We start from the raw sequence: 27,978 nt of genomic DNA on the forward strand, positions 1-27,978 counted from the left end.
CCCGAGGCCGTATACTGGTTCCGCCAGTGCGTAGTACGGAAACTGTGAAAGACAGACCAGCGAACCGCCGGCCTAACACCATTGAGAAAGGAATAAAGCTTTCTCGTGCTATAGCCGTGCCAAACACTGCTGCCGTTACCTTGTGGCCAGCAAAATAAATGCTGTAGCAGCCAAAGCAGCGATGCCATCGGATGCTTCACTTCCGTTGACATGCAAAACATGACGTCACACAGACAGTATTGCCAATAATTCTGGCTTGCGAGGTGAGCTTTTCGAGGCAATCTTTAAAATTCATTTGCAAACACTCAGTGCGACTCTCAAGCCTGTAGTTTGGCATAAATGATGAAAATGTGCAAAGGAACATACCTAGCAAATTTCATAGAGATCCATTGACCTTGAAAAATCGCCGGAGTTGGCCTTTAAGGGACACGTCTCCAGGGCGCTCGCCTATTTAAAGTTACCTGCTCCGAAGTGCTCCAAGATGCAAATTGTTGCCTACCCTTCATTCTCCAAATTTAGAATTTTGCTGCTTCAGGAAAGGTACCAAATGAGAATTGCTCGGTAGCATAACTGCATTTTGCCCCGCCGCGATGGTCTAGTGGCTAAGGTACTCTGCTGCTGACCCGCAGGTCGCAGGTTCGAATCCCGGCTGCGGCGGCTGCATTTCCGATGGAGGTGGAAATGTTGTAGGCCCGTGTGCTCAGATTTGGGTGCACGTTAAAGAACCCCAGGTGGTCGAAATTTCCGGAACCCTCCACTACGGCGTCTCTCATAATCATATGGAGGTTTTGGGACGTTAAACCCCACCAATCAATCAATCATCATCAAGCATAACTGCATTTAGAGAGGCTGAAATACAAAGGGCACTTTTCACAGTCATTTAAGTTAGGACTCTGAAACTTCATAACTTTTGTTCTAGGAAAGCTAGAACTATAACACAGCACTTGCTGCAATTCGTAACATGTGAAGAGTATGGCGACATATAGCATAGAGAGAGATGTGCTGCCACTTTAATGAAAATGTCATCAAATGATACTTTCACTGAAGGCAAACTTTAAAACTAATGGCACAGTGTACATAAAGACTGACTTGATATTTCGTAGACGCACGTGAAACACATAATCTCTTTCATCATGCCATCTTAGATAATTGAAACACTTTCTCGTTGAAAAAAAAAAAAAAAAAGACAGCTTCCCACTTTAAAGGCACTTGTTGCATTTCCAGTTGGCATGTCCCACTGCGTACCCAGGAAAACATGGCTACGGTTAAACCCTTTCGTAAACAGCTTTCAAGTGCAATGAAACTTACACTTTTATGACTCGTTCAAAAATATACGATGGTTGGGGTGGAGGGGATAGCGAAGGTTCTGTTGCTAAATGCTTACACTGCAGGGGTAGCCGTCACGCTTGCTCAGCTTCTTCCTGTTGCGTATTTTATTGACCTTCAAATAGATATGTTTATTTTGCTTTCACTAATGTTATTTATCTACCGTAGCGCAATGGTTTACACCCCCCCCCATATTCAGTTTCTTCCAGGCTAACGCTGACACACCACTGATTTTTTTCCAGCAGACCACACTGAGATACAGAGCTCTTCCCATACACACCCGCCACGATTTGGTGTGCTGGAATCCAGGTGAAACAGCATTGACCACGACATTACCAACTCGTTTCAGTGTGCTAGTATGCTTTTTTTTTTGCTGATTGTTAATTTTACTAAGTGTCATTCGTTATGTTATTATTTTTTTTTGCTGCAGGACTTATCGATACAAAGTAAACGAGGTAATATGGACCTCAACCTCTTCACGGGAAAACGGTTTGAATAGAATACCACATTACGCTTTCCCTCCTGCAGTACTGCAGGCGCATGTTTCTTTAGTGCGTGTGTGTGTGTGGCTTAGCTAAAGGAGCTTCACGCTGTGTGCTACACATATTTGCATAGTATTTGCAACATGTTTATTTTTTTCCCCACAAAGGTACATGGCTTTTATTTGCTGTAAAAGTAAGTCCGTGACATAAAAGTGATTGGTATGACAGGTGCACAATTCTTTGGCTGGAAAGACTTCTGGTACAGTTCTGACAAAAGCACCAAACTGGCATGGAAAAAAGAACGAACTCTCTTGTGAAAGTGGTGCGAAAATGGGATGTTTCGTTCATATATGCATGGAGAAAAAACTTGCTCATTGTTATTACAATTATGCCTCGATAAAGTCTCTTTACACACTCTTCATATAATACTTTTATGTTCTTGCATTTAGCGCTGAATTTGCTTACACGGCTTCCAATATAATGGAGGCTTGACAGTGTATCAGTACTTGAAATTCTTATGTTGCTTGGATTTAAACACGAAGGCAATAATTAAAGAATGGTTAGCTCGATGAATCTAGTCTACACATCTTGAAATCTATTCACCGGCATGAGTGACAACGTCTTTGTTGGAGCTACTTTGACGACATTTGCTCTAGCTTTGCGAAAACTTTATTACATACAGTTGAGCAGTGCGTGACCACTCACTGCCGATGCATTGACTGTACTGCCATTCACTGCAAAATTTTACTTTCAAATGTGTTCATAACTTCTTTTTGATGCGAAGCTTCTGCCTGAATGCCACATGGAAAAGAGTGCCACATTTTGGGTTATGTTGCTATGATGTGACTGCCACTGAGGGATTATAGAGCTTTTTGTAATGACTGGGACATCTTTTATGGAAATCACGAGAACAGAGAGTAGTGTTCCTTAAGGAACTCGTCATAGGAATCGCTCAGAAATGGTACTTTAACACAGCGAAAGCTCATTCACACCTGGGACTAGCACAAGCCATGCGGCCAATCTAGCTGCAAGGTGATTGGTCGCAAATAGTCACTTCAGTCATTAAGCGACTGCTCTGGCTCGGTCGCTCGTTGCTTGATCTTTAAGTCATGTGACTGTGGCCGCTAACCTTTGAACCAGTGAGATGTCAGTAACAGGATGTCAGCTTACTTCACGAGGCTGTGGCAATGCGAGGAGACGCAAATTTAGTGCAATGATGTGTATAGGTTGTGTCTTGAATTGCTTTTTGGTTGCCAGTCGTTAAAACGGTCATGCTACCGGTGCTACTCGCAGGTGTGAATGAGCCTTAGTTTCTCATGTTGAGTTCATGCTTCAGAGTCCAAGGAGCATTTTCAATACATCATTGGGATGTTTCCACATCATTCATGCAAGGACAGTGGTCCTACAGCAGCGACACCCAACCAGCTCCCTGCCTGACGGGAGGAAGAACAGGAGGCATTGACGGCCCGAGTCTTATTTTTCGTTTTGTCACTGCAGTGTGTAGCGTTGATTTGCCTGCTCCCTAGGCACTGGTGGCGGTGGGATGTGCCTGTTGTGTGGCGGTGAGGTCTCCGAGAGACCCGATGCAGGCAGGGGGGCGGGGCGAGTACCCTTGGCCCCACTGGCTCCTGGGGACGGTGTGGTCTGCAGTTCTCGTGGAAGAAGGTCAGGCGGAAAGAAGTGGTGTGTGGTGATGACAGGCGGCAGCAGAGACCCGCCGAAAAAGTTTGTTGTTGATGTGGTTCTGCATAGCGCACCAAAACGTTATGGTTATCTTGATCTCTAGCACACGTCATAATGTTCTTTCAGCTCTCATATTTCAATTCTGTAGTTATGAATCTTCTTGCCTATAGGGGGGACGCGACTTTCAGAGGCCAAACTGACTATATCGGGGAAATAGCTAACAGGTAGCTTATTTCAGTTTTGAAGCTGAGAATAGAAATCTGGCTCTTTTCTCCATATCTCTTGCTAAATGCAGTCATTATGAAAATATCATGACAACACCTAGGAAATGTTAATGAAGCTCTTTCGTCTTGTTTTCGGAAACTCTCATTTTGAATGTTGAAGCATCTCTGCTTTGCATTACATTCCTTAGCAAAAGTACCACATTTAATCGCAACAATAACAACTGTTTTGTATCCATGTATATATATTATAGGGGGTATAACAAAATTCATTACTTTGTCAATGCAAACAATTCGTCAAAACAGCCTGCTAGTTCCCATGGTTATTCGCTTCTGTCCCTTAACTAGCTCTCAGAAAAAAACATGTTTATGTATGAAAAATCAGACAACTTTAGTTACTTTTCGAGAGTCGCCACGTCATGCAGTAGTGTCCGTACGGGAGGAAGGAGTTGTCCGGGATCTCAGTAGGAGGGGCGTGCACGTGCAGACGAGCTGCATGCGTGAGTAGGTCAGTAGGACACAGCAAGAAAGGCAAGGGTTGGATCATAAACACACGTGCAAGTTGGAACACACTTGGGGTAGGGGAGTGTAAAGATTCATCCACACAAATGTGTGTAGGGGGAGCTCGTGGCAGGGGCGTAGAATGGCATAGACTGTGTATTTATACGCAGCGGCCTTATTGCTCATTCCGTGCATGCATGGTACATATGTTTCAGAGAAGGTGCAGATAATGCCAAGTGAAGAAAGGATTGCGAAGGTTGGAGCTTCTGGCAAGAGTGCTAAACCGTGTAGGCCATACATTGATTTGCAAAGGTATCTCGCATGTCAATCATGCATAATGCATATGATTCAAGGAAAGTAGAGGAAATTCTAAGTGAAGATAGGTTTGAATAGAGAGGGCTTTTGGCATCGGTGCAGAATGCTTTAGGCCATATATTGGTATGCAGTATGGCCTTATGTCACATGCCATGCATGCACTGTACGTTTGATTTAAGGAGGGTGCAGTTAGATTTGAAAAAGGGGCAATGTAGCATTACACTTCAAAAATTTTATGTGTGATGGATGGGATGACTGTTTCACTGTTCATTTAGTGTCTTTTAATTTGTGGTACTCCTCCTCTACTCCTCCTCTAAAGACGTGAAATGTATACACTAAATATTGTTTAGACTGTGTAATTTAGCCATCTTTCATGCAATGAAAGGATGGCTAAATATGCATGACTGAAAGTTTTTACTTCTGTACCACAGCAATGATTGTCAGTGTGATCGAGTCAGTTGTAACAGACAATTACGTCAAATTGGGATCATTGTCAAGTACTGGAAACGTCAAACTATCGCGAGAACTTAAAGGGGCCCTGCAACAGTTTCCTGAGTGTTGAGTGGTTTTATTAAGGTGCTTTTTTGCCTCACTATTTGTCTCACAATAATTCTTAGCATTCGTCATGCACAGGTTAAGTTACAGAGATTGGTTGCATGCTTCAAGCGTTTTTTCTTCAATTCCGTACCCGTGAATAGGGGCTTTAATTAAGGAAGGGGGGTTGACAAGGGGCTACAAGCTTACCATACTCATCTGCGTGCGTCATGTCCTTGAGCATTTTTTTTAAAATTTTTAGATGCGAAGCAGCTCTATGACTAGCCGATGTAACGCTGTCCCTCTGCACACCCCTACTGCGCATGCCCTCATCTCGCGTCTCATTACGCATGCTGGCATCTCGTGCCAAGATACGCATGCTCGCGTCTCGTGCGTACCCATGAAGATACCCGCAAAACTGTCGCTCTCCTCCCTTTCTCTTGCCTGCAATGAACCCTCGCTTCTCCTGGCTTGGCTGCGCCACTGGTCCTCGCAATCTTTTTTTACGGTAACAAGGACGGCACATGTGGGCATGCAGGATGTTACGGCATTGGTCATTCCGAAGCTACACATGTCGCTGTTGTCCCGTCGAAATGCTTGACTTATGCCATTGTGTATCTCATTACATTGCCATGCGCATCGTGTTTTAAGCTGGTGTAATACCAGGTGGGATTTTACACAGCCTTCAACCTGATGAACAGCCTTTGTGTTGTACTAGGCTGAAGAAACTTCTGCGATGTTGATGTAGTAGCAAACATTGGGCAGTTTGTAAAGCTTGAACATGCAAAAGTCGAAGCTTTGACTTTCTCACGGGAAGTTGTTGTTCGTGCTGCCCTTGCGACCTTCCACTCCTTGACCGTAGCTTCCGGATCCGCTGGCTACAGAAGGTGGCAGGAGATCATGTGGCAGCAGATCCTGGGGAAAACTGGGGAAGAAGGCGCTCTTGGGGAAGCCCAGGGCCCTGCACGAATCGAATAGCGAGTTTGCTTGAGTTACAGTAAACCCCAATACAAAATCAACACAGCTTGGTGAAATATGCTTTGGGAATACCATTGGCATCAGTTTCTATTTCGTAGCTGTCATTAGCGGAAGACAAATTGGAAATCAGTTTTGTTCTTAAAAACTCACTAAAAAGAAAAAAAAGATTTTTTCTTGTATTAGTGAATTTCTCCCTCGCTATTCCAAAATCATCTCGCTTGCCGGCACAAAGATTTTGGTAAGCGAAAAAAAAAGCACAAGAACAAAACGCGGGTGGCCGCGCCACCTGAAAGTTCCCGTACCAAATGCCGTGACTTCATAGTTTCCAATGGTGTCTACAGGGTTTCAACATCTGCATATACTTCACAATCAGTAAAGGTGAAGTACATTGCTTTCTGAGGGAGCCACATACCCAACATACCGAGTTTAAGGAAATGACGTGTAGTCCATGTTGGTGAAATACGAAACATATTTACTTTGAATGAAATGAGTGACTCCACGAACGGAAATTCCGATGTGAAATTTAACAATAATAGTTTGACCCGAATTTTGACCCGTTAATAAACCTATTATGGTGAACTTAGCAATGTTATTTCGCACAGTACAATTTATAAATGTAATGCGATTTATTGTTTCAATTTAGTGACCCATTAAAGGGCCCCTGCAACACTGTTTGAGCATGGTCAGAAAACGCTGCCTGTCGGTAGTAGAGGCTCCCGACAACACACGAGCCAAATATTATAGCACAGCACGCGGCCTAGAATTCACAGTAAGTTATCAAAGTCAGCCAAAAATAGCTTTCTCTTCTCTCGACAAATTACGGAATAAGCCCAAAAATCACTCGTAGTAAGCCCATCTATTCAGTTATTGGCCGATTTGAACATGGTACGCTCGGTTGTTACAGAAGTCGCCGCAAGAGGCCGCCACTTGTCCACGCGTGCGCGCGCAATCGCATTAAAAAAGTTGCATTTTCGAAGAAAAAAAAGTGCCTAAGGTCACGAGGCGCGAGTGACGTTTTTTTGTTTGCTCCTCCCATCCCTCCCTGCTTAGCTTCCAGCGCTTTCGTCGGGACGAGCGAAGAGACAATGCGATCGCAGCGTGTGAAATATGTATCGGCTGTTCGCGAACGTCGTTTTCGCTGTTTTACGTTACATACTTGCGTCGTTTTGTGCTTGACGCACTCCAAGAATCGTTGAAATTAGCCGGGTTTCACCCAAATATGACCGAGTTAACGAGAAAAAAGAAAATTGCGCTCGCCTATATTTTCTGTGTCTTTGTCTAGTCTTTGCGCAACTATTTCTTTTCTTGTTTATAATTACGAAGCATCTCGCCGAGCAGCTAGTTTTACCGAATTAATGAGGCTGGAAGTGAAAGTTGGGCTAGTTTGTGGTTCATGTTTTGGATGTAAAAACAGCGCAAACATAGTGATAAAGACTGAAGACACATCCCGAGCATGAATTAACGAGAGTTTGATGTCATTGACAATCTACGTGCTGGCCGGAACCAGAGAACACCTCCTTATCGCCCGATATTCTGAAATGACGAGCGTTTAATTAACGAGGTTTTGCTGTATTTCACAGACATCACTACAGCCGAAGCCACTGTGTAACAGCAATGGACTTCCTGTCCTTATGCAACACCAGTCTGCCCCCAGCTGCAGATACGCCATAGCGTTACGTTTCTAATCTCTTATGGAATGGTGTCGAACGGGCATTTTTAATCGAGAGCAGTGCCGATCCCAATTAACCACGATCTGGATTAGGTGCTGCTGCACGGTCACTATTAATCCCGATCAGGTGCGATCAGGATCAAGACTATCGCGATGCACGCATAGTGATCTGGCTGGGAGATCGCGATTTCGCTGTCGTCTGCGCCCCCTGGCCAAGCTTCTTGAAAGCACAATAAACAAGTAAACCGAGCGTAGTTAAATAAAGACACATTAAAACAGCTAGATTTTTATTTTAAAAAAAGAAAATTGTAGACTGTTTAAATTAGAACAATATCTGAAATATTGCATATTTTAAGAGTCGTATTGACCGCATGTAGTTATGGGAGAAGCAGACGGTGAGCAGATGACCGTCTTCTTCCGCGCTTACTTGAACTCTCGCACCGTAGCAGAGGTTGGAGCCCCTCAAAACAAACTCATTAGGGGTGTCGCCAACTTTTCGACTACGTCGCAGCATGTGCGTACTTCGTGGTCGAATGAAGAGACCTCTACAGCAATTTACCGCTGGCAGGAGCGACTGGGAGACCTGAAGAGCAAGAAGTAAAACCCTGGCGCGTACAACGAAATTGCCGCTTTACTGCGAGTAGAAGGCTTCGAGCGGTTGCCACCAGACATAAAAGCGGAGATAATCTCACGCACCAATACAGTTAAGGACAGGGAAAACTTAAAGTTCTTAAACTTAAACTTAAACTTAAAGTTAAAGGGAAAATGGATTAATGAAAATGAAATGGTTTTTGTAGTGGTACGCAAAGTTTTGATGTTCGAGCGGTTCTTGCATCAATAACATTGCTGATGAAGGGATCTCTAGAAATATAGTACGCTGAGTTTCGCCAATGACATGTTTTAGGCCCCACAAGTGCCGCCTGGTGCATTTCATCTGACCCAAGCTCGGACCGAATTAGCTTGGGAAGTGCAGCGGGGCCATAAAGCTGACCGCGATTAATAAAACCGATCCGGATCGCCCTGATCGCGATTAAATGTGTCCGTGTGACACCGGAATTAGATTAATAAATCACGCACATTTATTTTTGCATTCAAGCTATACTCTCTGCCTATGAGTGTCGGTTCCTGCATCAACCCCGGGAGGCCGTAATCGGAACGATAAAATCAAGACACAGACAGCACAATAGAAGAAAGAAGTGTAGATTTAAGGGCTTGTTTTTTTTTGTCAGACACAATAAGATCTAACAGAGAATCGTACCAAGGGAAGTATAAGTGATGTTATTAGAAGTTATTGTACCCCCACTATAATGCATTTAAGTATAATCCATTTCGGGTACGGCAAGAACAGTTATGAGACTTTCAATCACTTTTCGCTCGCTGCGACACCGACACGTAGTCCAGCTTATAGATACTAAATGTTACGTGTACAGAGGTTTCGAAGCGCATGTCACGACTATGGGCCCAAGAAAGCTAGCTGTATTAAAATGTTCCGAATACAGTGTTGGGAATTCAGTTTAAAGGCTGCACGCCGAATATGAAATGTGCAAGTGCACGGACCTCTGAATTTTTTTAAGTGCCCTGACTAACCAACTGCGCAGGAACTGTATGCCTAGTGGGCTTGAGCGATAACGGTGGTTCTGGTGAAATCAGCTAGAGTAAAGTCTTTCAATGCTCCTTGGTGTGTGAAAAGCAATTGTTAGGTTTCTTAATCGGAACGGCTCACTGCTCTCCCATAGTTGAGTACGAAGTACTCGAAATCGTTGACCTTTTTTTTATCTAATCGCCTAGGTTATACTAGGTGGCTTCATCAAGGGTGAGGACCCCGGGATGGCTTTACACTCTCCCATAGTATAGAGCACCTAGTACTCTCAATCGTTAACCACTTTTTTTCTCAACGCACAAAATTTCACGAAAAATCAATTTTCGAAGAAATACGTGCGGGACCCGAATCATTTAGTTCATAACAATGCAAATGCACCAATGGTCTACTATAGCCATTTCATTTTTTCCCGCAGAGTTTGCAAAACACGGCCTCTCCTTTTATTGTCTAGCATGGTGACTCATGTGTCCACTATCGATAACACGTTCCTGGGTCTCTTCCATTTCGGCATGGCTGAGAATGGTCGCAGAGGAGCAAATATCCATACCGCTAATATGCCACAAGGTTATTTTAGCCTCGTATTCATCATCATCACCATCAGCCTGACTACGTCCACTGCAGGACAAAGGCATCTCCCATGTTCCGCCAGTTAACCTGGTCCTGTGCTTGCTGCTGCCAATTTATATCCGCAAACTTCTTAGTCTCATCTGCCCACCTAACCTTCTGTCTCCCCCTAACCCGCTTCCCTTCTCTGGGAATCCAGTTAGTTACCCTTAATGACCAGCGGTTATCCTGTCTACGCGCTACATGCCCGGCCAATGTCCATTTCCTCTTCTTTATTTCAACTATGATATCCTTAACCCCCATTTGTCCCCTAATCCATTCTGCTCTCTTCTTGTCTCTTAAGGTTACACCTACCATTTTTCTTTCCATTGCTCGCTGCGTCGTCCTCAATTTAAGCTGAACCCTCTTTGTAAGTCTCCAGGTTTCTGCTCCGTAGCTAAGTACGGCAAGATACAGCTGTTATATACCTTCCTCTTGAGGGATAGTGGCAATCTACCTGTCATAATTTGAGAGTGCTTGCCGAATGTGCTCCACCCCATTCTTATTCTTCTAGTTACTTCAATCTCGTGGTTCGGCTCTGCGGTTATTACCTGCCCTAAGTAGACATAGTCTTTTACAACTTCAAGTGCACTATTACCTATCTCGAAGCGCTGCGCCTTTCCGAGGTTGTTGTGCATTACTTTCGTTTTCTGCAAATTAATTTTAAGACCCACGTACCTTTCTGCTCTCCTTGTCGTACTCCGTAATCATGAGTTGCAATTCGTCCGCTGAGTTACTCAGCAATGCAATGTCATCGGCGAAGCGCAGGTTACTGAGGTACTCTCCATTAACTCTTATCCCTAACTGTTCCCATTCTAGGCTTCTGAAAACCTCCTGTAAGCAAGCGGTAAATAGCATTGGGGAGATTAATTGTGTCCCCCTGCCTCACACCCTTCTTGATTGGTATTCTGTTGCTTTCTTTATGAAGCACTATGGTAGCAGTTGATCCCCTGTAGATTTCTTCCAGAATCTTTATATATACTTCATCTACGCCCTGATTCCGCAGTGTCTGCATGACGGCTGATATTTCTACTGAATCAAACGCCTTCTCGTAATCTATGAAGGCTATGTATAGTGGTTGGTTATACCCTGAGCATTTCTCTATTACCTGATTGATAGTATGAATGTGGTCAATTGTTGAGCAGCCTGTTCGAAATCCTGCTTGTTCCTTTGGTTGATTGAATTCTAATGTTTTCTTTACTCTGTTAGCAATTACCTTTGTAAATAGCTTGTATACTACAAAGAGCAAGCTGATCGGCCTGTAATTCTTCAAGTCCTTGTCATCTCCTTTCTTATGTATTAAGATGATGTTAGCGTTCTTCCAAGACTCTGGTACCCTTCCCGTCAGGAGACACCTCGTAAACAGGGTGGCTAGTTTTTCTAACAGAATCTGTCCTCCATCTTTCAGCAGATCTGATGTTACCTGGTCCTCACCATGCAGCAGCTTTGCCTCTTTGCATGCTCTCCAAAGCTTTTCTGACTTCTTCTATGATTACTGGTCGGGTGTCATCTGGGTTACTGCTAGTTCTTATAGTATTAAGGTCGTGGTTGTCTCGGCTACTGTACAGATCTCTGTAAAACTCCTCCGCTATTTTAACTATCCTATCCATATTGGTAGTTATTTTGCCTTCTTTGTCGCTTAGTGCATACATCCGACTTTTGCCTATCCCAAGTTTCCTCTTCACTGCTTTGACGCTTCCTCCGTTTTTCAGAGCGTGTTCAATTCTCTCCATGTTATACCGTCTTACATCGCATACCTTACGTCTCTTAATCAACTTCGAAAGCTCTGTCAGTTCTATTTTGTCTCTTGTATTTGATACTTTCATGATTTGACGCTTCTTAATTAGGTTCTTCGTTTCCTGGGAAAGCTTGCCAGTGTCCTGTCTAACTACCCTGCCTCCAACTTCCACTGCACACTCCGTAATGATACTCGTCAGATTATCATTCATTGTATCTACGCTAAGGTTGGTTTCCTCACTAAGAGCCGAGTACCTGTTCTGCAGCGACACTCTGAATTCCTGAACTTTCCCTCTCAGCCTCGTATTAACCGAGTCTAATCAACGGGTCAATTTCTCCTCTGTCTGTGAACACCTTGAAGCTCCCCTCGCCAGGTTTGAGCATTTCGAGAGGGCTAGACAAGTGCACGCACTGGGTGCTCACTAGTAATAGTACGTGACACTGCGGAAATTGTTCGAGGCGACGTGTGCAATTTCTGCAATCTGTTGCTTGAATAGAGCAATGAAAGTTGACGGAAATATTAAAACATACAAACGGAATATGTGCTTGTTAATTATTCATGTTTTAAAACTTTGTATTGAGTAAGATGCGAGACTAAGCTGCCTCCATTTCGTCAGCGTTGTTCTCGCCATTCTGGAATCGTGCCGGTGCCAGCACTGACAATGCTTGGAGTGTCTCTGGTGCACCAGAGCAGTTCCAGCGGTGTATGTTTCCACTCCCTCCCTCCCTCCCTCCCTCTTTCATACTTTTCTGCCTCTCCTTACCCCTTTCCCAGTGCAGGGTAGCAAACCAAATGCTTACTTTCCGGTTAACCTTCCTGTATTTCCCCATACCAGATCTCTCTCTCTCCAGCAGTGCGACTCTGTGTATCGTGATGAGGATACATTATCCATGCGAGCCTCTCAAAACGTGCACGCATAGGGGAATTCATCCCGCAGAAACATGTGCAGTATATACAATACAGATAACACCGAACCGACTATAGGGCATGTCATGTGGATGTAACCTTGCGTGCTCGCGCATGACGTGTTTATGCGCCTGCGTCGTGTGATCTTCCTGCTCCGAGTTGCTCCGATCCCGAAGAGGGCAAGGTAAGAATTCGGTTTTGCGAAGTCTATACACCGGGCGGGTGGCATAGGTTTCAAGCTCACCTCCTCGCATCGTGCTTTCGCGGCTCGTAATGAACCCATTAAAGAATTCTTGTGGTACTAAGGGGTGGCACGCAACAACTTCCAGTATCTAACCGAAATTTGTTATTTGACCTGGTGAAGCACTTTTTAGGAAGTAAGTGACAAACATCAACGCAAACCTCGTGGACATCCGATTTTTTTTTTTACCTAGACCTTACATTTTTCTGATGACACTCCACCGTTTCGCATTCGTTCTCCATCGCCCTGCTTCTGCAGAAGCACCTCCTGTTCCGTACGCGTGTGTACAGATGCCGGGGAGATGACGAGCAGACGACGCGACGCGGATGAATTAACGTCTAGAGGCTAAAAGGCCTTCCCATTGGCTAAGGGGCCTTGTAGCCTCGACAGCGCTGGAATGAACTCCTGATATGGAGTATAGGTCGCACCTTGTGGAGTTCTGAAAGCTCAATTTTGACCGGTAACACAATTCAGGTCTCCAACTGCACTCGTAAGCAAAATTTGAGGTTTAATAGCGTTCATAATGGCACCTATTTTGGAAATAAGAGTTGATAGGCTTTTATAGGAATTTAGGCACAAATGTGAAAAAAAAAAGGCTTTACAGGCACTATAAAAACACTATAAAAGTCATTCTTGGCCTCTAATTCATGCTCATGCATCAAAACGGCACAATTAGAACGCAAGAAACAAAATAGGCGTTTGCCTATAATTCAGTCTCCAGTAATAAGGTTAGTACATGCATGCCACGTCTTCCATGTATGTTAGAGTAATTACGCGTTCACTACAACATAGTGCATGTACAACATGCGTGTGTGACCCTTATTACTGGAGTGTTATGATTTCCTTGTTTTTTTTTGTACATAGTGTAGACAACCTTTTTTTAAACAGCAGTGTGAGACCATTTTTGAATAAAATGGTTGCTATCCGAAATTCCCCATCTCAAGCATAACATTATGCGGATAGCATCCCGGTAGGGGTGCAGTTAAGGGGAAATCACCCCCCCCCTCCCCACCTACAAAACAAAGCAAGAAAGTTCAATTTTGCTTGCGTATTCAAGCACACTACAAACGTCACGTCCCCTCCAGCCTTCCCCGAGAAAAGAAATTCCGGCAAGTAGTCGACGGCTACGTCAAAGACCTGGAAGACTGGAATGCTTGCCACAGAAATAGGAATTAATTAAACGAGCTATATTTATGGGTGGGAGCGAACCTTGCAAAACAACACGGAGTCGTGCCGAGTTCATTCAATATGCCGCCAGCAGCGCCGTTCTTTATCAACGCGTCGACGATCTTCTATTTTCGGCTAAGCTTGCAACAAGACATCCCGCTCGGGAATTTCCCGAGTTGAATGTCACCGTGGAAAGAGTTCGTCGCGACATGCGGTCGTTTCGCAGCATCGTGTCAGCACGGTGGTATAGTTTTTGCCCCGGCACCGCGGTTTGCCCTGCAGAGTGCGTCATATCCGCTCTATTGTACATATTTTTCTCGTTCAGGCGTCGGGATGGAGTAGGTTCGAGATCGACCTCGCGATATCTGCTGTTCGAAAAGGTCGCCGTAGTGCAGCACCCCCTCCCCCCCCCCCTACCACACACACACGCACGCACGCCTGTGCAGGTATGGATGTGTTTGCAGAAATGGCGCACAGAGGGCGCACGCCTGTCCGTCATTGTTCCCTCTCTCTCTCTCTAAAAAAAACAGCATATTCATAACTCAAAAAAGGCTTAAGTTTTTCGCGCGCCTCTCCTCCCCCGAAGGAAGTCAATTTTGAATAATACCCACCCCCATTAATATCCCCGTGGCGCCCCTGATCGTTAAGCGGTCAATGATATAAAACGTCAAGGTCACAGTCCGCAACGGCGACACCTAAACACATCCTTTGAATAGTCTCTATGTATAGCAACCTGTTTACCGGTTAGTGTTCTTCGTAAACAAGCGTCGTCTATTCGCGCTGCCTCGAACCAGCATATCAAGAAACAGATCGCGTTCCTGCAGTGGAGGCGCACTCGACTGCAACGGAATTCGGTTCGCTGTCTCGCTGATCTGCTCTTGATAAATATGTCTTTGCTTGTAGTTTTTTTTTGTGCCTTCAGAATCAATTATCGGGAACCACACTCGAAACATCAGCCTCTAGGTGCCGCTTAAAATGACTGCGTGCGAGAAAAAAAAATATACGTGAGATTTACCACAGCCTCTGGATTGAGTGGCCGTTGTATTGCGATACAAGAGATGGATTGACTCGAATCGCTTACATGCTTTTCTAAGAATTTACACAGCTGTGGCGAGCTTTGCGGTAGTTTTTTTCTAGTTAACGTGCTTTCCAGTTTCACAGACCCGCTAGTTTGTTTCTTTTAATGCGTGTCCATGTATGAATTACTCGTGCTGTAGAAGCTATAGAAGTTGAATTTTTAATGTACTCTTCGCATAGTTTGCCGAGGGCGAAAAAAAAAAAAACATTTGATCAACACTTTTGCGGAGTTTTGTCGGGGTCATGGTTGAAGGGTATTGCTACGGCTTACTTTTGGTCAGCTTGACCTTGTGAAAGTTACGTCGCCGATAAAACCTATATGAGAGGTTTTCATAGTGCCTTAGTTTTTCTTTCTGTTGCAGGACCATACGATTTCAATCAATTCGTATATAGGAACAAAACCAAGAGTACAGATTCCTAACCTCCTTCAAGAAAATGACAAACTTATTACGCACTCTGTCTGTGATGGAGGAAGGCCAGCTGCCCACTACTCACAACAATCGACTGATCTTTGAATTGAATGCGATACGATGTACAGTCATGGACGAATTAAACGTGAACACCAATATTAGTTTTCGTGATCGAACTACCTATGAGGTGGCCAAACATGGCTCACATGACGTCATATGCCGCAAATTCAGTGTGAAAGCCGAAGTCGCGCTGACGTTGTGCGCACTGGCGCAAACGAGAACTAAAGAACGCGCTTTTACCCCTGAATTGTTCCTATTTTAATCTTCCATGCCAGCTTACCAGAGGCGTAGGCAGAAATTTTTATCGGGTGGAGGGGGGGGGGGAGGACACCATTTTGATCTTAAGTGGGGGCTGGGCAGATATATGTTTAAGTTTCATTTAGTGGTCTTATGCCAGAATAAAAAAAGAAAAGAAAAGAAGGTGGGGTGGAGGGGGGCGTTGTGCATCTCCTGGGTAAGCCACTGGTCTGTACATTAATACATTAAATAACGCATGACAGCACGCCATTATAATTACGTACATATGCAATCTAAGGCAAAAATATAAAATAGCCGTCTGACTTTTCTTGTGACTCTCACCTTTGTACGACTCTCCTCAAATAGATTAATAACTTTGTGTATCGTTATACACTCATTGCCGTTCAGAGGGGAGGGAGGCAAAGGCTCGCCTCAGCGCCTCCCTCCTTATTAAGCCAACGAACGGGACAGACTTTGTGCCTCTCTCCCCTTAGCTGACTAAGGGGGGGGGGGGGGGGAGGGGGGAGGTGCCACTCTGTCCACACACCTATGACCTTGTTAAGCGTCTGCGCGTGCAAGCACGAACATGAGAGAGAACTCGGCGCAATAGAAACAACGTTTATGTTGTTTCCACTTCTCTGTCGTGCCCGTGTTCTCCTGCCCAGTCCTTTAACCTCGAATACTCACTGATTAGCTCACCTGTCTGATTAATCAATATCAAAAGAGAGTCAACGTCTCTCCTCAAAAAGAGTCGCACGCGTGGAGAGTCAGGACGAGCCACCGAAAAAAGTAACATACGCTCTTCTTTTTTTTTTTTTTCACTTAGTGTAACGGGTCGTCGGGAAATTCGTTCAAAGCGCCTGGATGGTAATATCGAACTTCTAGAAAAACTCAGCCAGCTTTGCTTCGCGGACACCGGTGAAACAGTGAGGCCTGTGGCACTGCCTTCGTCAGGCTGACGCACCTCCATGTTCTGCGAGTCTTTCACATGCCTTGTATGACCGCGCCTTACTAAGCACTCTTTAGAAAGCTTGGAGATAGCAGTATGGTTTCTTTGCGTCTTGACCATACCTCTCTTATACACAGGTTTACCAAAGAAGCCTTCGCTTAAGATGCCCCGGTAGGCTGTATCACTGCTCTTTATTCGACACTCTTTGTTAAGCTTTGAGCTGGTAGTATGGCCGCCACCCTTCTTCAGCACAAATTATCACGTGGCAGTGGCTTGAATATGGTAACGTGCACGTTATATATTGGACGAACTGTTGCCTTCTTTGTTATTTGCGAAAGTTGTGCGTAGTGGGATTTACCAATTCTTGTGGCACCTAGGTTTATGATTCTGATAGGCCGCACAGACTTCTGTGGCACACGCCCTAAACACACACACACACACACACACACACACACACACACACACACACACACACACACACACACACACACACACACACACACACACACACACACACACACACACACACACACGCACGCACGCACACACAATGTCCTTGCTGAGTTCTGAAAACAGTTGCTTTAATCACACCAATTCCGCTTATTCTGCCTTTGTTTGGCAATTACGCCTCAAGGGGCTCTTGATGCTCTTCTGTTGAGGCATTAATTAGCCTCGAGCGGGAACTGTGGTCTAGCATAGACCCTTTCTCGGCTACTATTGTCGCTGCTCGCGTGTTGTCTGGTCTATTTCGTGCAGAGTTTCACTGCACCATCCCAGCTCATTCGACACTAGCAGCGGCGGTTGATCTTCGTATCAATGGACCCATTCCATTATGTCGGTTTCGTGCGCACGTCAACACCCGACGACATCAGCGCTTATGAGTGAACGTAGTGAACGCGCTTATGAGTGAGCGCTTAACGTACGCGAACAAACAGCATATACTATACAAATAGCTTCGGTACGGGTCAGGGCCGTAGCAACCTTTACCTTTTATATTATTTTTTTTTGTATTTCTCAGGGGTGGTTGGAAGGGTTCAACCACTCCTTATGTATACATCGGTGCGTGCGTTTGTATCCGTGTTTACATATACACATGAAAAATCGAAGTTCTGAAGAAAAACAGGCTGCCCCCCCCCCCCCTTCTCTCCTATGCCAAATTACGCATGTGTTTTCCTGAAGGTTGCCTCAAAGCTATAGAGCGTAATGCAAATGTGGCGATGGCTATGAAGCAGCATGGCGACTGTGAAAACTGCTTGTATGCCATTCCATTGATGTGAGATACATGGACCTACTGGTAGAGCTTACGTCTCTCGCTTAGTAAACCTCTCCTCTCTTTCACTTCTCTTTTTTGAGGGAGTTAATGGCGCCAGTTTTTGGAGTATATGTGTACTTTAAGCACTGAAACTATTCTGCAAAGCCTGCAACCCAAGCAAGACTGCCGTTTGCATCTCAAGTTGCTACTGCGCGCACCTGTATAGACGTTTTACTTCTCCATCTATTTTTCCACAATTACTGCGCCTCTACGATCACGATTCGTGCTCGCACGGACAGACGGGAATGTCGTAAGCGCCAAATCCCACGCTTTCGTCATTACGACGAACCTCTGTCGCGACACGTATGCTACCGTACATCTGCGGGAAAGCCGAAGGTGCGCATCGGCGCAGCGGTGTGCAAATACACTCGCCAGCTTGCCTGATCCGCCCCGTCAAACTTCATTCCCCGTCACCCGCCCATCAGAGCCCGTCACCGAGAGACAGCAAAGAAAAGACAGAAAAACAAAGAGACTCTGGCAAGGTTTGGCACGCAGCCCGATCGCTTGGGCTGAGGTAAACAACCAAGGAGGAGGCGACGGCAGTTTATTGCGTTCTTGCGAAACGCGCAGGTTTGTCCGTCAACGCTCGGCACGCGTCTACAGTCTCGCCTTCGCTTTGTGGCATAGTCTCTTCGGTCGCATGCCGAAACGCCAGCTGAGTCGTCGCCACTTGATGGAAGGGCTCGAACATCCGTCGATGTTATGCGTTCCACGTCACCACGGCGCGAGCCAATCGGATCTGAATGACGTCACGTCTCGCGCGCATCGTCGACGTGTGCGGTTCTCTTATGCCTTCTCAATGCGCATGCATACCTTCCTTTTTGTTTTCACGGTGGTCGAGCTTCGAATGTAGACGAACTGGTGCCGGGTCTTGTTCCAATTAGTCAGCCACGTCGCCTGCGACGTGGACATATGTATGTGTATTATCAACCTACAGTTTTACGCAATGTCATGACCGATAGGTACAAGCGCTGCTAGACGGGCGCCTGGTGCAGTTTAAATGGTCCGAGATAGATGCAGAATTAGAAGAAGCAGCGCTCAGTACACCTACCAGGTGTAGATACGCGGATGCTGCTTTTACATATATATGATTATCGAAACACTTCTGCCCCCTATTCAACGTCAAGACAAATTCATAAAAAGAGGGTGGCTTTAAGTAAATAACAGTGGTTGTACAACTAATGTTACGGTATCCACTACGTTTTGAGAAGTGTGCCTGTCTCTGTCCGCATCTGACGAGAAAAGCAGCCCGAATTGTAGTTAGGACGACATGTACGTCTTGCTTAGTGGACCTTCAGTAAGTTACTCCAAGCAGAGTTCCCTATTAATGGCGAAATTGAAGGCACCTGAAGTGGCCAAACAAAAAAAAAAAGCAAGGTGAAATAAAGAGAACTATGACAAGAAGCAGAAAAAAAAGAAAAAAAAAGTGTTCAGACGAGATGTTTCCAGCCGTTCGATTAATGTAGTGAATAGAAGGCACACGGTAATGGTGATGAATTCTGGGCTTACTAACGAGGAATCGGAAGGGGGGAGGGGCATGCGGCGCCTCTATCGTGGTGACCGTGGTGACCGTCCCCACAGACTTAGATATTGCACGAGCTCCGGCAAGCTCGCGGCAACTCCTGTCACGGGTAAAACACTCACGGCAATTAAGGGGGCGAGAGAGCTGGACAAGTTCTGTCAGCAGACAGGCAAAACATATTAGTACGAGAGAGGAACCACGGGAAAGTGAAGGGTTGCGCTTTAGTCAAGTAACCGCCGCGTGAAAGTCAACGGGCAATGAAGCCAAGGACATCACACACACTATGGAGGGAATTTCCCTTTAGTACGTCCTCTGTTTCATTGTCTGTTGGCAGTTATCAAACAAAATGAGCGTAGTGAAAGGGGTGTGTTCGCTCGCAGACTCAATGATATGGCGCGCTGCGCACCGCGGCAAAGAAACGTATACAGTCGGTCGGAAAGATTTGTGGGACACGATTCCAGACCAAGCGGAATTTTCTGTTCTCTGCTTCTAATTTAATGATCCACTCGTTTTGTGAGCAACGCGAAAGCTGCTAGGGATTGAAGCTTTTGGAATAGGACGCCCATACTTCCGCGGGAATTCAGATTTATTCGCAAATGCCGCGTCCCGTAAGATATAATGTAGCCAGAGTACATACAGTGGTGTCATAACCATGCTGGAGAAGGCGTAAAAGCATACAACGTTGATTGCGCTGGCCATCGCTGCATTGGCCAGTTAAGTGAAATTCTCTTCTCGTTGTGCTTTGAGTTAGGCTAATTGAAGAAGAAGGCAGAACACACAGTGAGACGTGGATGATAGGCCAAGGAGCAAGAGACTCGGGTGAAATACTGTGATAGAATCACTCAGACTGAGATGAAGAGATTGAGAAGACTGAGAACGCGCAATCTTTGTAGAAGGGGCACCACCTTGCTTGACAAAGAGCCGGACGAAATTAATTGCTCCCACGTGGAAACACCGGATGTGACACTTATAGGGTAGCGTCTTCCGCCTCCTCATGTAGTTTGCTCACGTCTATTGTTCTCACGTGGTCCCGGATCTCGCCCGAGTCGCGTAGAAGGTCCGTGTGGTTGTCGCAGCAGCGGGGCTTTACGAAGAACAAAAATATGCCGTATGTCTGTAGGGTCTATTACCTTACCCTTCTGGCCTCATACTTGGGCGTAGAGAGCAATAAAAAGCGTCTTGAGCTCGTTGGCATTCCTGTACATTAGGAAGGAGTTGCGCTTTAATGTGTGAGGACAGAGGGTATTCTGAGGTTACACAGAAAAGCGATATAAAAATAATAGCACCAGGAGTATATATGATACATTTTGGTAAAACGCAAGCGCATCAAGCCGTCTGCCATTTATTTTTAACATTTTCAGTCAAATTTGTTTCCTGACCTGTAACAGAAAGACGCGGTATGCAAATTCGCACTGACCAGTTTTTTTTTACATCACGTGCATTAATTTCATGAGGAAAGTAGTGCCCGATTACCTGTTGCACAACTTGAGGTTTAAGCTTGTGTTCTCGTGGTTAAACTGTAACGCTATGTACTTGTGACGCCACAGATTTCAACGTATATAGTACCCTACTTGTGACGCTGAGAGAAATCCCCAGATCTTGCTAGCGATAGAGTCCAAGGCTCGCCTTGTAAACCCACAATGCAATCCTTCTTTCCTGAAGAACTCGTGGTTACAGCTCGCACAAAAGTTACCACTCTGCATCCAGGCTAACAAGAGTTCCGAAAAGACGCTGCAATACTCGTTGTGAGATTATCGTGAGCTTGTGAAGACTCTCTGAAGCTTCGTCGTTGGCTTGGTTTTTTTTTTCTTCTATAGCGCGTTTTCTTATTCACCTATCACTTGCTTGCGCTTTGGACGGCCGTTTTGCCACTGCAGACGTGTCGCTTACTAACGTTCCCTAACTTGCACCAACAATGTCCTATGACTCCAACCGCACACGCCCGACCACAAGGAAGCGCTGTTGACGGACGACGACTCAGGTCTTTGTACTCTAGTACTCACTTGAAGAACTCGATATGCGGGTCTGGGAAACCGGGGAACCCTCCTGGGAAGCTGAAGCCGACCTTGGAAGGGTCTGGCAGCAGACTCCTGGACTCGATGTCACCCTCGGGGTCGTCCCTGATGAACTTGCGCTTGCCGTCCTTGCCCACCTGGTAATGCGTGAAGCGGCTCTTGCCCGTCGAGTCCTTGTAGCCCGAGCGGCCCATCACGATGCCGTCGGGGCCGAAACTCTCGTGGTGGAAGCTGCTGACCGAGTACGAGTCGCCCTGGCCCGAGGACGTCCGGACGCAGAGAAGCAGAGCCACCACCGCGAAGAACGCGGCCATCCGAGTGTACGTAGACTGCGACAAAGATTTGGCAAGAAGAGACGTCTCAAACATTGCATTGCACAAACGAGCTGAAACTTCAACGCATCTCAGATGTGCACAGCTGTGATTATGGGCACAATGTAGACAAGAGCCCGCAATCTCAAAACTCTGCAGGTGGTTGAAAAAACTTATGTAAAATTATTTGGGAGAACACACGAATCAAAACACATGGCGTGGGCAGCGCGAACTATCAAGTTTCATGGTTAGCCAGCAAACCAAGAATTTTTTTTTACTCACGGAAGCGTGTCAACTTCTGAGACTACGTCATGTCTCGCGCAGCATGGTCAGTTCATAGAGCTATAGACTAGAGAAAGAACGTACGTGAAATATGCTTATTAGAACCAACATAAGTAACTGTTGACAAAAACGTGAAAGCTCTTAAGACAGCGAGCAATACTGACATTCGGCATCCATGTTTTGCTCCTCTGGTTGGACGTATACGAATTATGTGATGCTCGGTTAAATATAGTACAGTACAGGGATAAGATCAGCGAGCCGTTGTCGCTGTGCATGGCTACCGTTTCTCAGAGGGGAACGCGACTTCGAAGAAAATTAACAAATCATAAGACTGGATTATCGCTTGGACGAGCACAAGTACAGCGGCCCAAGTAAGCTGAAAGTTCTTGACCACTAATAACCTGATTGGTCCTCACAATTACATTGTTTTTATATGTATAATGTAAACTGAAACTTAATATTGACAGGCACATAGCGATGTGTCCTATGCTTCTGTCTCTGCTCAGTGCAAAGGAGCCACTCGGGATAAGCAGTTCAGGACTGACGAAATTCTTAACTCAACCACTGACACCTGCCTTGTCCTCACATGGACCCTGGTTTTATCTTGATTCTATAAGCTGACTCTTAAAACTTGTTGACCCGTGGTGGCACGTGTTATATGCCGCTGCTCTCTGCGAAGTAACCACACGAGAGAACGAATTCAGGAACGACGCATGACCACCGAAGAAATCGGGTCAGCCCGCGCGCGCGTCGTTACGCCGCTCCACGACGAATAATTTGCTGTCGCGTAACAAGTCGGACCCCAACATCAGCGTTGCCGCGCTCCGTCGCTGCTCTTTCCTTCAAACTGCGACCGCGCACCGTTCGCAACGAATCATCCAACGCCTCTCGCCACTGCCATGCATTACTCTCCGTTCCTTGACTGCAGACAGAAACGTCCCGCACTGACCATTGTCGAAGACGGCCTTCTTCCGCGTCGATCGTCCGAGCGGCTCTCGAAGAAGAGTATAATCCTGCGCAACCGATTAACCTCACCGCGCCGGTGAATATATATAGGAGACCTGGATCGGGGCCTCCTGCGCGTCGTGCCTTTCTAGGAAGCACTCCTGGCGCTGCAGGAAGCTCGTGGAAGATTCGCGGACTGGTTGTCCTTGAATGACGCGTGCTTCCCAGCCGCCCGCTGTTCGCGTCGGCGCCGCGACGGTGTATTCCGCTGGCGACGGTCTCCGAGCGGCAGACGACGCATCTTTCTTGTTTTATCTTGTATTTTTCCCCTTTCTTATTCGCAAGTCCTCGAGAAGGAGCGCGGGACACTCGCCCTCGGAGCCGGCTCTCCTGCGTAGCCCGGACCGTGTCCACCCCGACTCCACTGCGTGTCACGTTTACTATAGGTTTAAATTTCACTAAAGAGTGCTGATTTGCCTCCTCGCCTTTAAACCTCTCAATGATTATTTTTCTCACCCCCCCTGTCTTTTTATATTTTACTACTTCGCACGAGACAGTGGCAGATCCAGCGACTCCTTTAATGGGGGGGGGGGGGGGTGTCACTAAAAGTAAGACTGAAGGAGGGGTCCTGCCGTTTTTGTTTTTAGTTAGCACAAAAACCCCACCTTAACAGAAATATTGTTAATGCGTGCTCACAGTGGTCGCATTCAATAGTTATAATTGATGATAGGAGGTGTATGACACGTACTGAGGAGAGGGGGAATGCTGACACGAACTTTAAGGGGGGGGGGGGGGTGCCCCCCCCTCTGGATCTGCACTGGCACGAGAGCGAACTAGAGTGAATACACTATGATAAACGACGTTGAGATTGGAAACGGCGACATCTGCAACCCCTTCTGTGCGGCAGGAAGCTGTTTGAAAAAGTTTGGCAGTGATAGCAATCGTGTTTGACAGGGTAGTCTGGCAGTGTTAGTTATCACATTTTACGGGGTAGTTTAAAAGTTATCACAGTTTCCATTTCATGTGCTCGTTAGACCATCACAGTTATTGTCACTGAAAGTCCTCCACCCCTTAAAAGTGTGGCAGTTTGGGCTAGTTGGTGTAACATGACGATAGTTATAGCGCGAGAACAGAACGACGACAAAGAGAATGCAAAGAGCGCTCGTGTACTTCTTGTCTCTTTGTGGTCTTTATGTTCTCACGCTATAACTATCGTCCTCCATCCCACTTTTTTTTTTACCTAAAGCAAAATATTATTTCTTATCCGTGATTCCATCTGAGCAAATACGTTTACGTTAGGGGTTATTCCTGGAATAGAGCACCACCCTTCAAGCAATTTTTTTTGTTATGCACATACGTGTACCCGATACACATCAGATCACTGATATCGGCATATTTCTGTCTTTGTGCAGTACGTACGTCGTGCCTTCCGTTTCAATTTTCAAAAACAATACTTTTTCTGTTTATTTTTGGCTTAATTCCCAACGCCCGTCATGTTTCTAGACTGACCTGTCTTTTGTCGGCTGTATACGTGGACGCCGACGCGTCAAGATGGCTAATCTCACGTCGTCTGACGAGTCGGCGCGAGAGAATCAGTGGCGGCTGCAGTCTTTCTGCAGCAGCAGCGGCAACAGCAGCAGTTGTGTGTTACATCACACCGTCCAAGTTATATCTCTCCATGGGCAGCTAAGAGTGAACTCACACACGCACATACACACACATGGTGGGGCGATCTGCATTTTGGCCGCCCGGAGCGGGTGCTTCGATTGCGCAACAAGGATGGAAGATGGCCTTTCGTATTTTTCTTTTATTGGGTGACATTCGATGGGCAGACTTCGCGGACGAATAGGCGCATAAAAATACCATGAACACTTTTGTGTGCTGTGTCGAGGTTCTTACCTACCTTATCTGTAACCCTTGACTCAGTACGCGTCCACGTGGGCTGAAATCCAAAGAGCATTGCGGAACTGCCCGGCCAGGTAACCCCACAACATGTGTCACGTTGAGAACGGTGCACTACTAATATAACTACAATGAGTTGGCGCTTGCCCCGACTAATCAGTATAAGTGCAGATTGTTTCCTATTATTAGATCGATACACGATTAGCGTTTTTTTTGCATCGTGGTAATCTATGTTGCGATAAAGCAGGTCACCTGTAATCGTACCTGGAAGGGTTGATATCTATGCTCTAACCTTCATAGTGCTGCACCGATTTCGTTGGAGCGATGTTGTAACGCCCGAATGCCTGCATACAAATACAGTGTGCCTGCCATACGCGGGCGGATCCGTTCGTTCTTGCTCCATGCAGTGCCCGAAAAGAAAGGAAAAGAAATTGAGAGAGATAGCAAAGAAATAAAGAAAGAAGAAAAGGAATAATTCAGTTCACGCGGGGATGCATTTCGACAGTTATTGCGCCGCCTGTCGTGTCAGTTGTGTTTTATTGTCTTTAATGACCCCGCAGGTTCAGTACGGGACCGCGATAATCCCGCACTCTGGACGTCTGAAGGGTATTTCTGTGTATAGCATATATATGCGGCATCACACATGTCGGTTCATTCCGAAGCCATGAGCAAGCAAGCAAGCGCGGACGCGTTCTCCGTGTGGTACGAAGGACGACCGCGGCGTGTGCCAGATCGGCGCGCGCCACTTTATTAGACCGGGTAAGCGTATAGAAATCGAAAGGGAGCGATCAATTACGACGAGGATGTGGTAGCCGTCGCGTCGGTGCATGCGCCGGGATGGAATAGTTCAAGATTTTCCCGTTACGAGTTATAACGGACCCGCGCAGGCTCGTTACCTACTCCGGCTTCGTTCGGGACGTTAGCGGTGCGTATAGTTTCGGGGATTATATGTCACGCGGCGTGGATTTCCGCTTCGCGCATTCGCAAGCGGTGTACGTGATCCAACTGCATATAATATAGCCGAGACCTCGTTCGTCGCGGGGTCGGCGACGAATATCATTTATCCAAGAGCGTCGACACCAATATTTATGGATGAAGACGCGAAGAGGCTTTTATAGGGGCCCATTGTGGAATCTTCTACGAACGCAGCGTCTAGTTTCACGTAAAATAAAAGCAGGGTTGATTTTATGTATTCTAGAGTTAGGTAGGTAGGTAATAAACTTTATCGGGATCCAACGAGGAATTACTGGCCCGGGCTAGGCCTCCAGGAGCTGTCGTCCGCTGAGCATCGAGCGATGTCTTCGGCGATAGCCCTGGCTCGCTGGACAGCCTAGATTTGGTCCACTGCACGTGGGCTAAGAAGGGCGGCTCGCCACCGCTCAGCCAGTCGTCCTGGGGTACACTCACGCTGGTCCGAGTAGTGGCGGCGAACACTTCACTCACACTCCCAAAGTATATGCGTCATGTCGGCTGTCACGTGCCCGTACCACGGACAGCCGGGTGACGGGTGCAGCGAGGGACACAGTCTGTGCGGGTGTCGGGGATTCTCAAATGTGTCGGTCTGCAGACGCCTCAAATCAGACGCCTGAGACCTTTCTAGCTGCATGTGGGGTGGTGGGTAACGTCGTCGCGTTTTTCTGTAATGGTTTAAGGTTTCGTGGAAAATAACCATAATGTCATCGCAGTCCTGTAAGGCCTCGGGGTCTGTTATCGTCGTCGTAGAAGTATTATGTCCTCCGATTTCAGGTGACTCGCCATCGTCAATGTGTCGTACATCCGCAGCTCTTTCTTCTGCGTCGCGGCAGGTTAGCAGTCTCGCGACGAAGTGGGTGCGCTCATTGTGGTTCGACGGGGGGTCAGATCTTTGGTCGCTGCCAAGCTCTCCTAGGTGCGCGGGAAACCACTTGAGAGACTTGGCAACAATCGCACCAGGATTGAAATCTTCGGCTCTGGCATTTAGCATGTGCAGCGCCTCGACAACATGTGCGCCGCCATCCCTTCGTAAAGTTTCGGACCGCCGTCTTGGTGTCACTCACGATAAGAGTGTCCTCGTTTCCTCTATGAATTATTGCGAGGGCTATGGCTATTTCTTCTGCCGCCTCAACGATGAGAGCCTCGTAGATCCCGTCACCAGAGTTCGTTCCCTCGTGTCGACCACCGCCATGGAGTAGGCAGGTGTCGATTGGCATTGTTGTTGCTCTCGCTCGTTCTGCTGTTGTCCTCGGTCGGGCAGGGGGTATCTGGCAGCATCGACAAAACGGACACACTCTTGGCTGCCGTGCTCTTTGAGGATCGCCCCCGCTCTGCATCTGTGCCTTTCGGCATCGTGCACAGGGTGCATGTTTCTGGGCATATTCTCTGTGAGTATAGCATTCTTGACCGCTGGCAATAGCGCGTCCTTCAGTCCCCGCATCCCGTAGTAACGAATCTCGAGGGAGTCGAGGATGGTTCTTCCGGTATTAGTGCCCGAGAGTCCTTCGAGCTGCGCGATCCTCTGAGCCTCGATGATTTCGGCGAGCGTGTTGTGCACGCCCAGCTCAAAGAGTCTGCAGTTGGCAGTGTAGTGAGGTACGCCTAATGCAGTTTTGTAAGTCCTGTGGATGATCGTGTCCAGCTTGTTGCTTTCGCGTGTGCCCTCATTGATGTAAGCAGCAACGTACGTGATGTGGCTTAAAGCATGCGCCTGTATTACTCTCACTACTTTGGCATCTTTCATTCCTTTCATCTTATTCGCGATTCGTCGTATCAGGTTCGTGGCGGCTGCCACTTTCTTCTGCAGCCGACTGACCAGCTTGGAATTGGCACTGTTTTTTTCCAGCCAGAGGCCGGACTTCTATCTTAGACACCGTGGGTATGCGGACTAATTTTTTTGTCGTGACACATACGCCCGTCCTGACGGACCTCGGCCACTTCCCTCAGGGAACTTCCTGATTTCGGAGGTATGTGGAGCAGGATCTCAGACTTGTATGGAAACGCAGACGAGCCCCGTGTC

The 27,978-nt window shown here is 46.6% G+C and overlaps 1 protein-coding gene across 2 annotated transcripts; it reads right to left on the bottom strand.

Annotated features, from left to right (window-relative positions):
- Nucleotides 1-3,266: 3,266 nt before the first annotated feature.
- LOC119174427 (uncharacterized) lies at nt 3,267-23,328 on the bottom strand. 2 transcript variants are annotated; one of them, XR_005110203.2, is made up of 5 exons: nt 23,089-23,328; nt 21,535-21,875; nt 5,874-6,023; nt 4,112-4,204; nt 3,267-3,552 (listed from the first exon to the last, which is right to left on the bottom strand). XR_005110203.2 is itself a non-coding variant. In XM_037425318.2 (4 exons), the coding sequence occupies exons 1-4, from the start codon at nt 23,089-23,091 to the stop codon at nt 3,297-3,299; spliced, it is 750 nt and encodes a 249-aa protein (XP_037281215.2). In that variant the 5' UTR covers nt 23,092-23,328; the 3' UTR covers nt 3,267-3,296. The 2 variants fall into 2 exon arrangements, 1 of the variants encoding a protein (XP_037281215.2); XM_037425318.2 differs by lacking the exon at nt 4,112-4,204.
- Between the last annotated feature and the right edge of the window lie 4,650 nt (nt 23,329-27,978).

This window comes from Rhipicephalus microplus, chromosome 5 (assembly GCF_043290135.1).
Source record: "Rhipicephalus microplus isolate Deutch F79 chromosome 5, USDA_Rmic, whole genome shotgun sequence".
Classification (NCBI taxonomy): domain Eukaryota; kingdom Metazoa; phylum Arthropoda; class Arachnida; order Ixodida; family Ixodidae; genus Rhipicephalus; species Rhipicephalus microplus.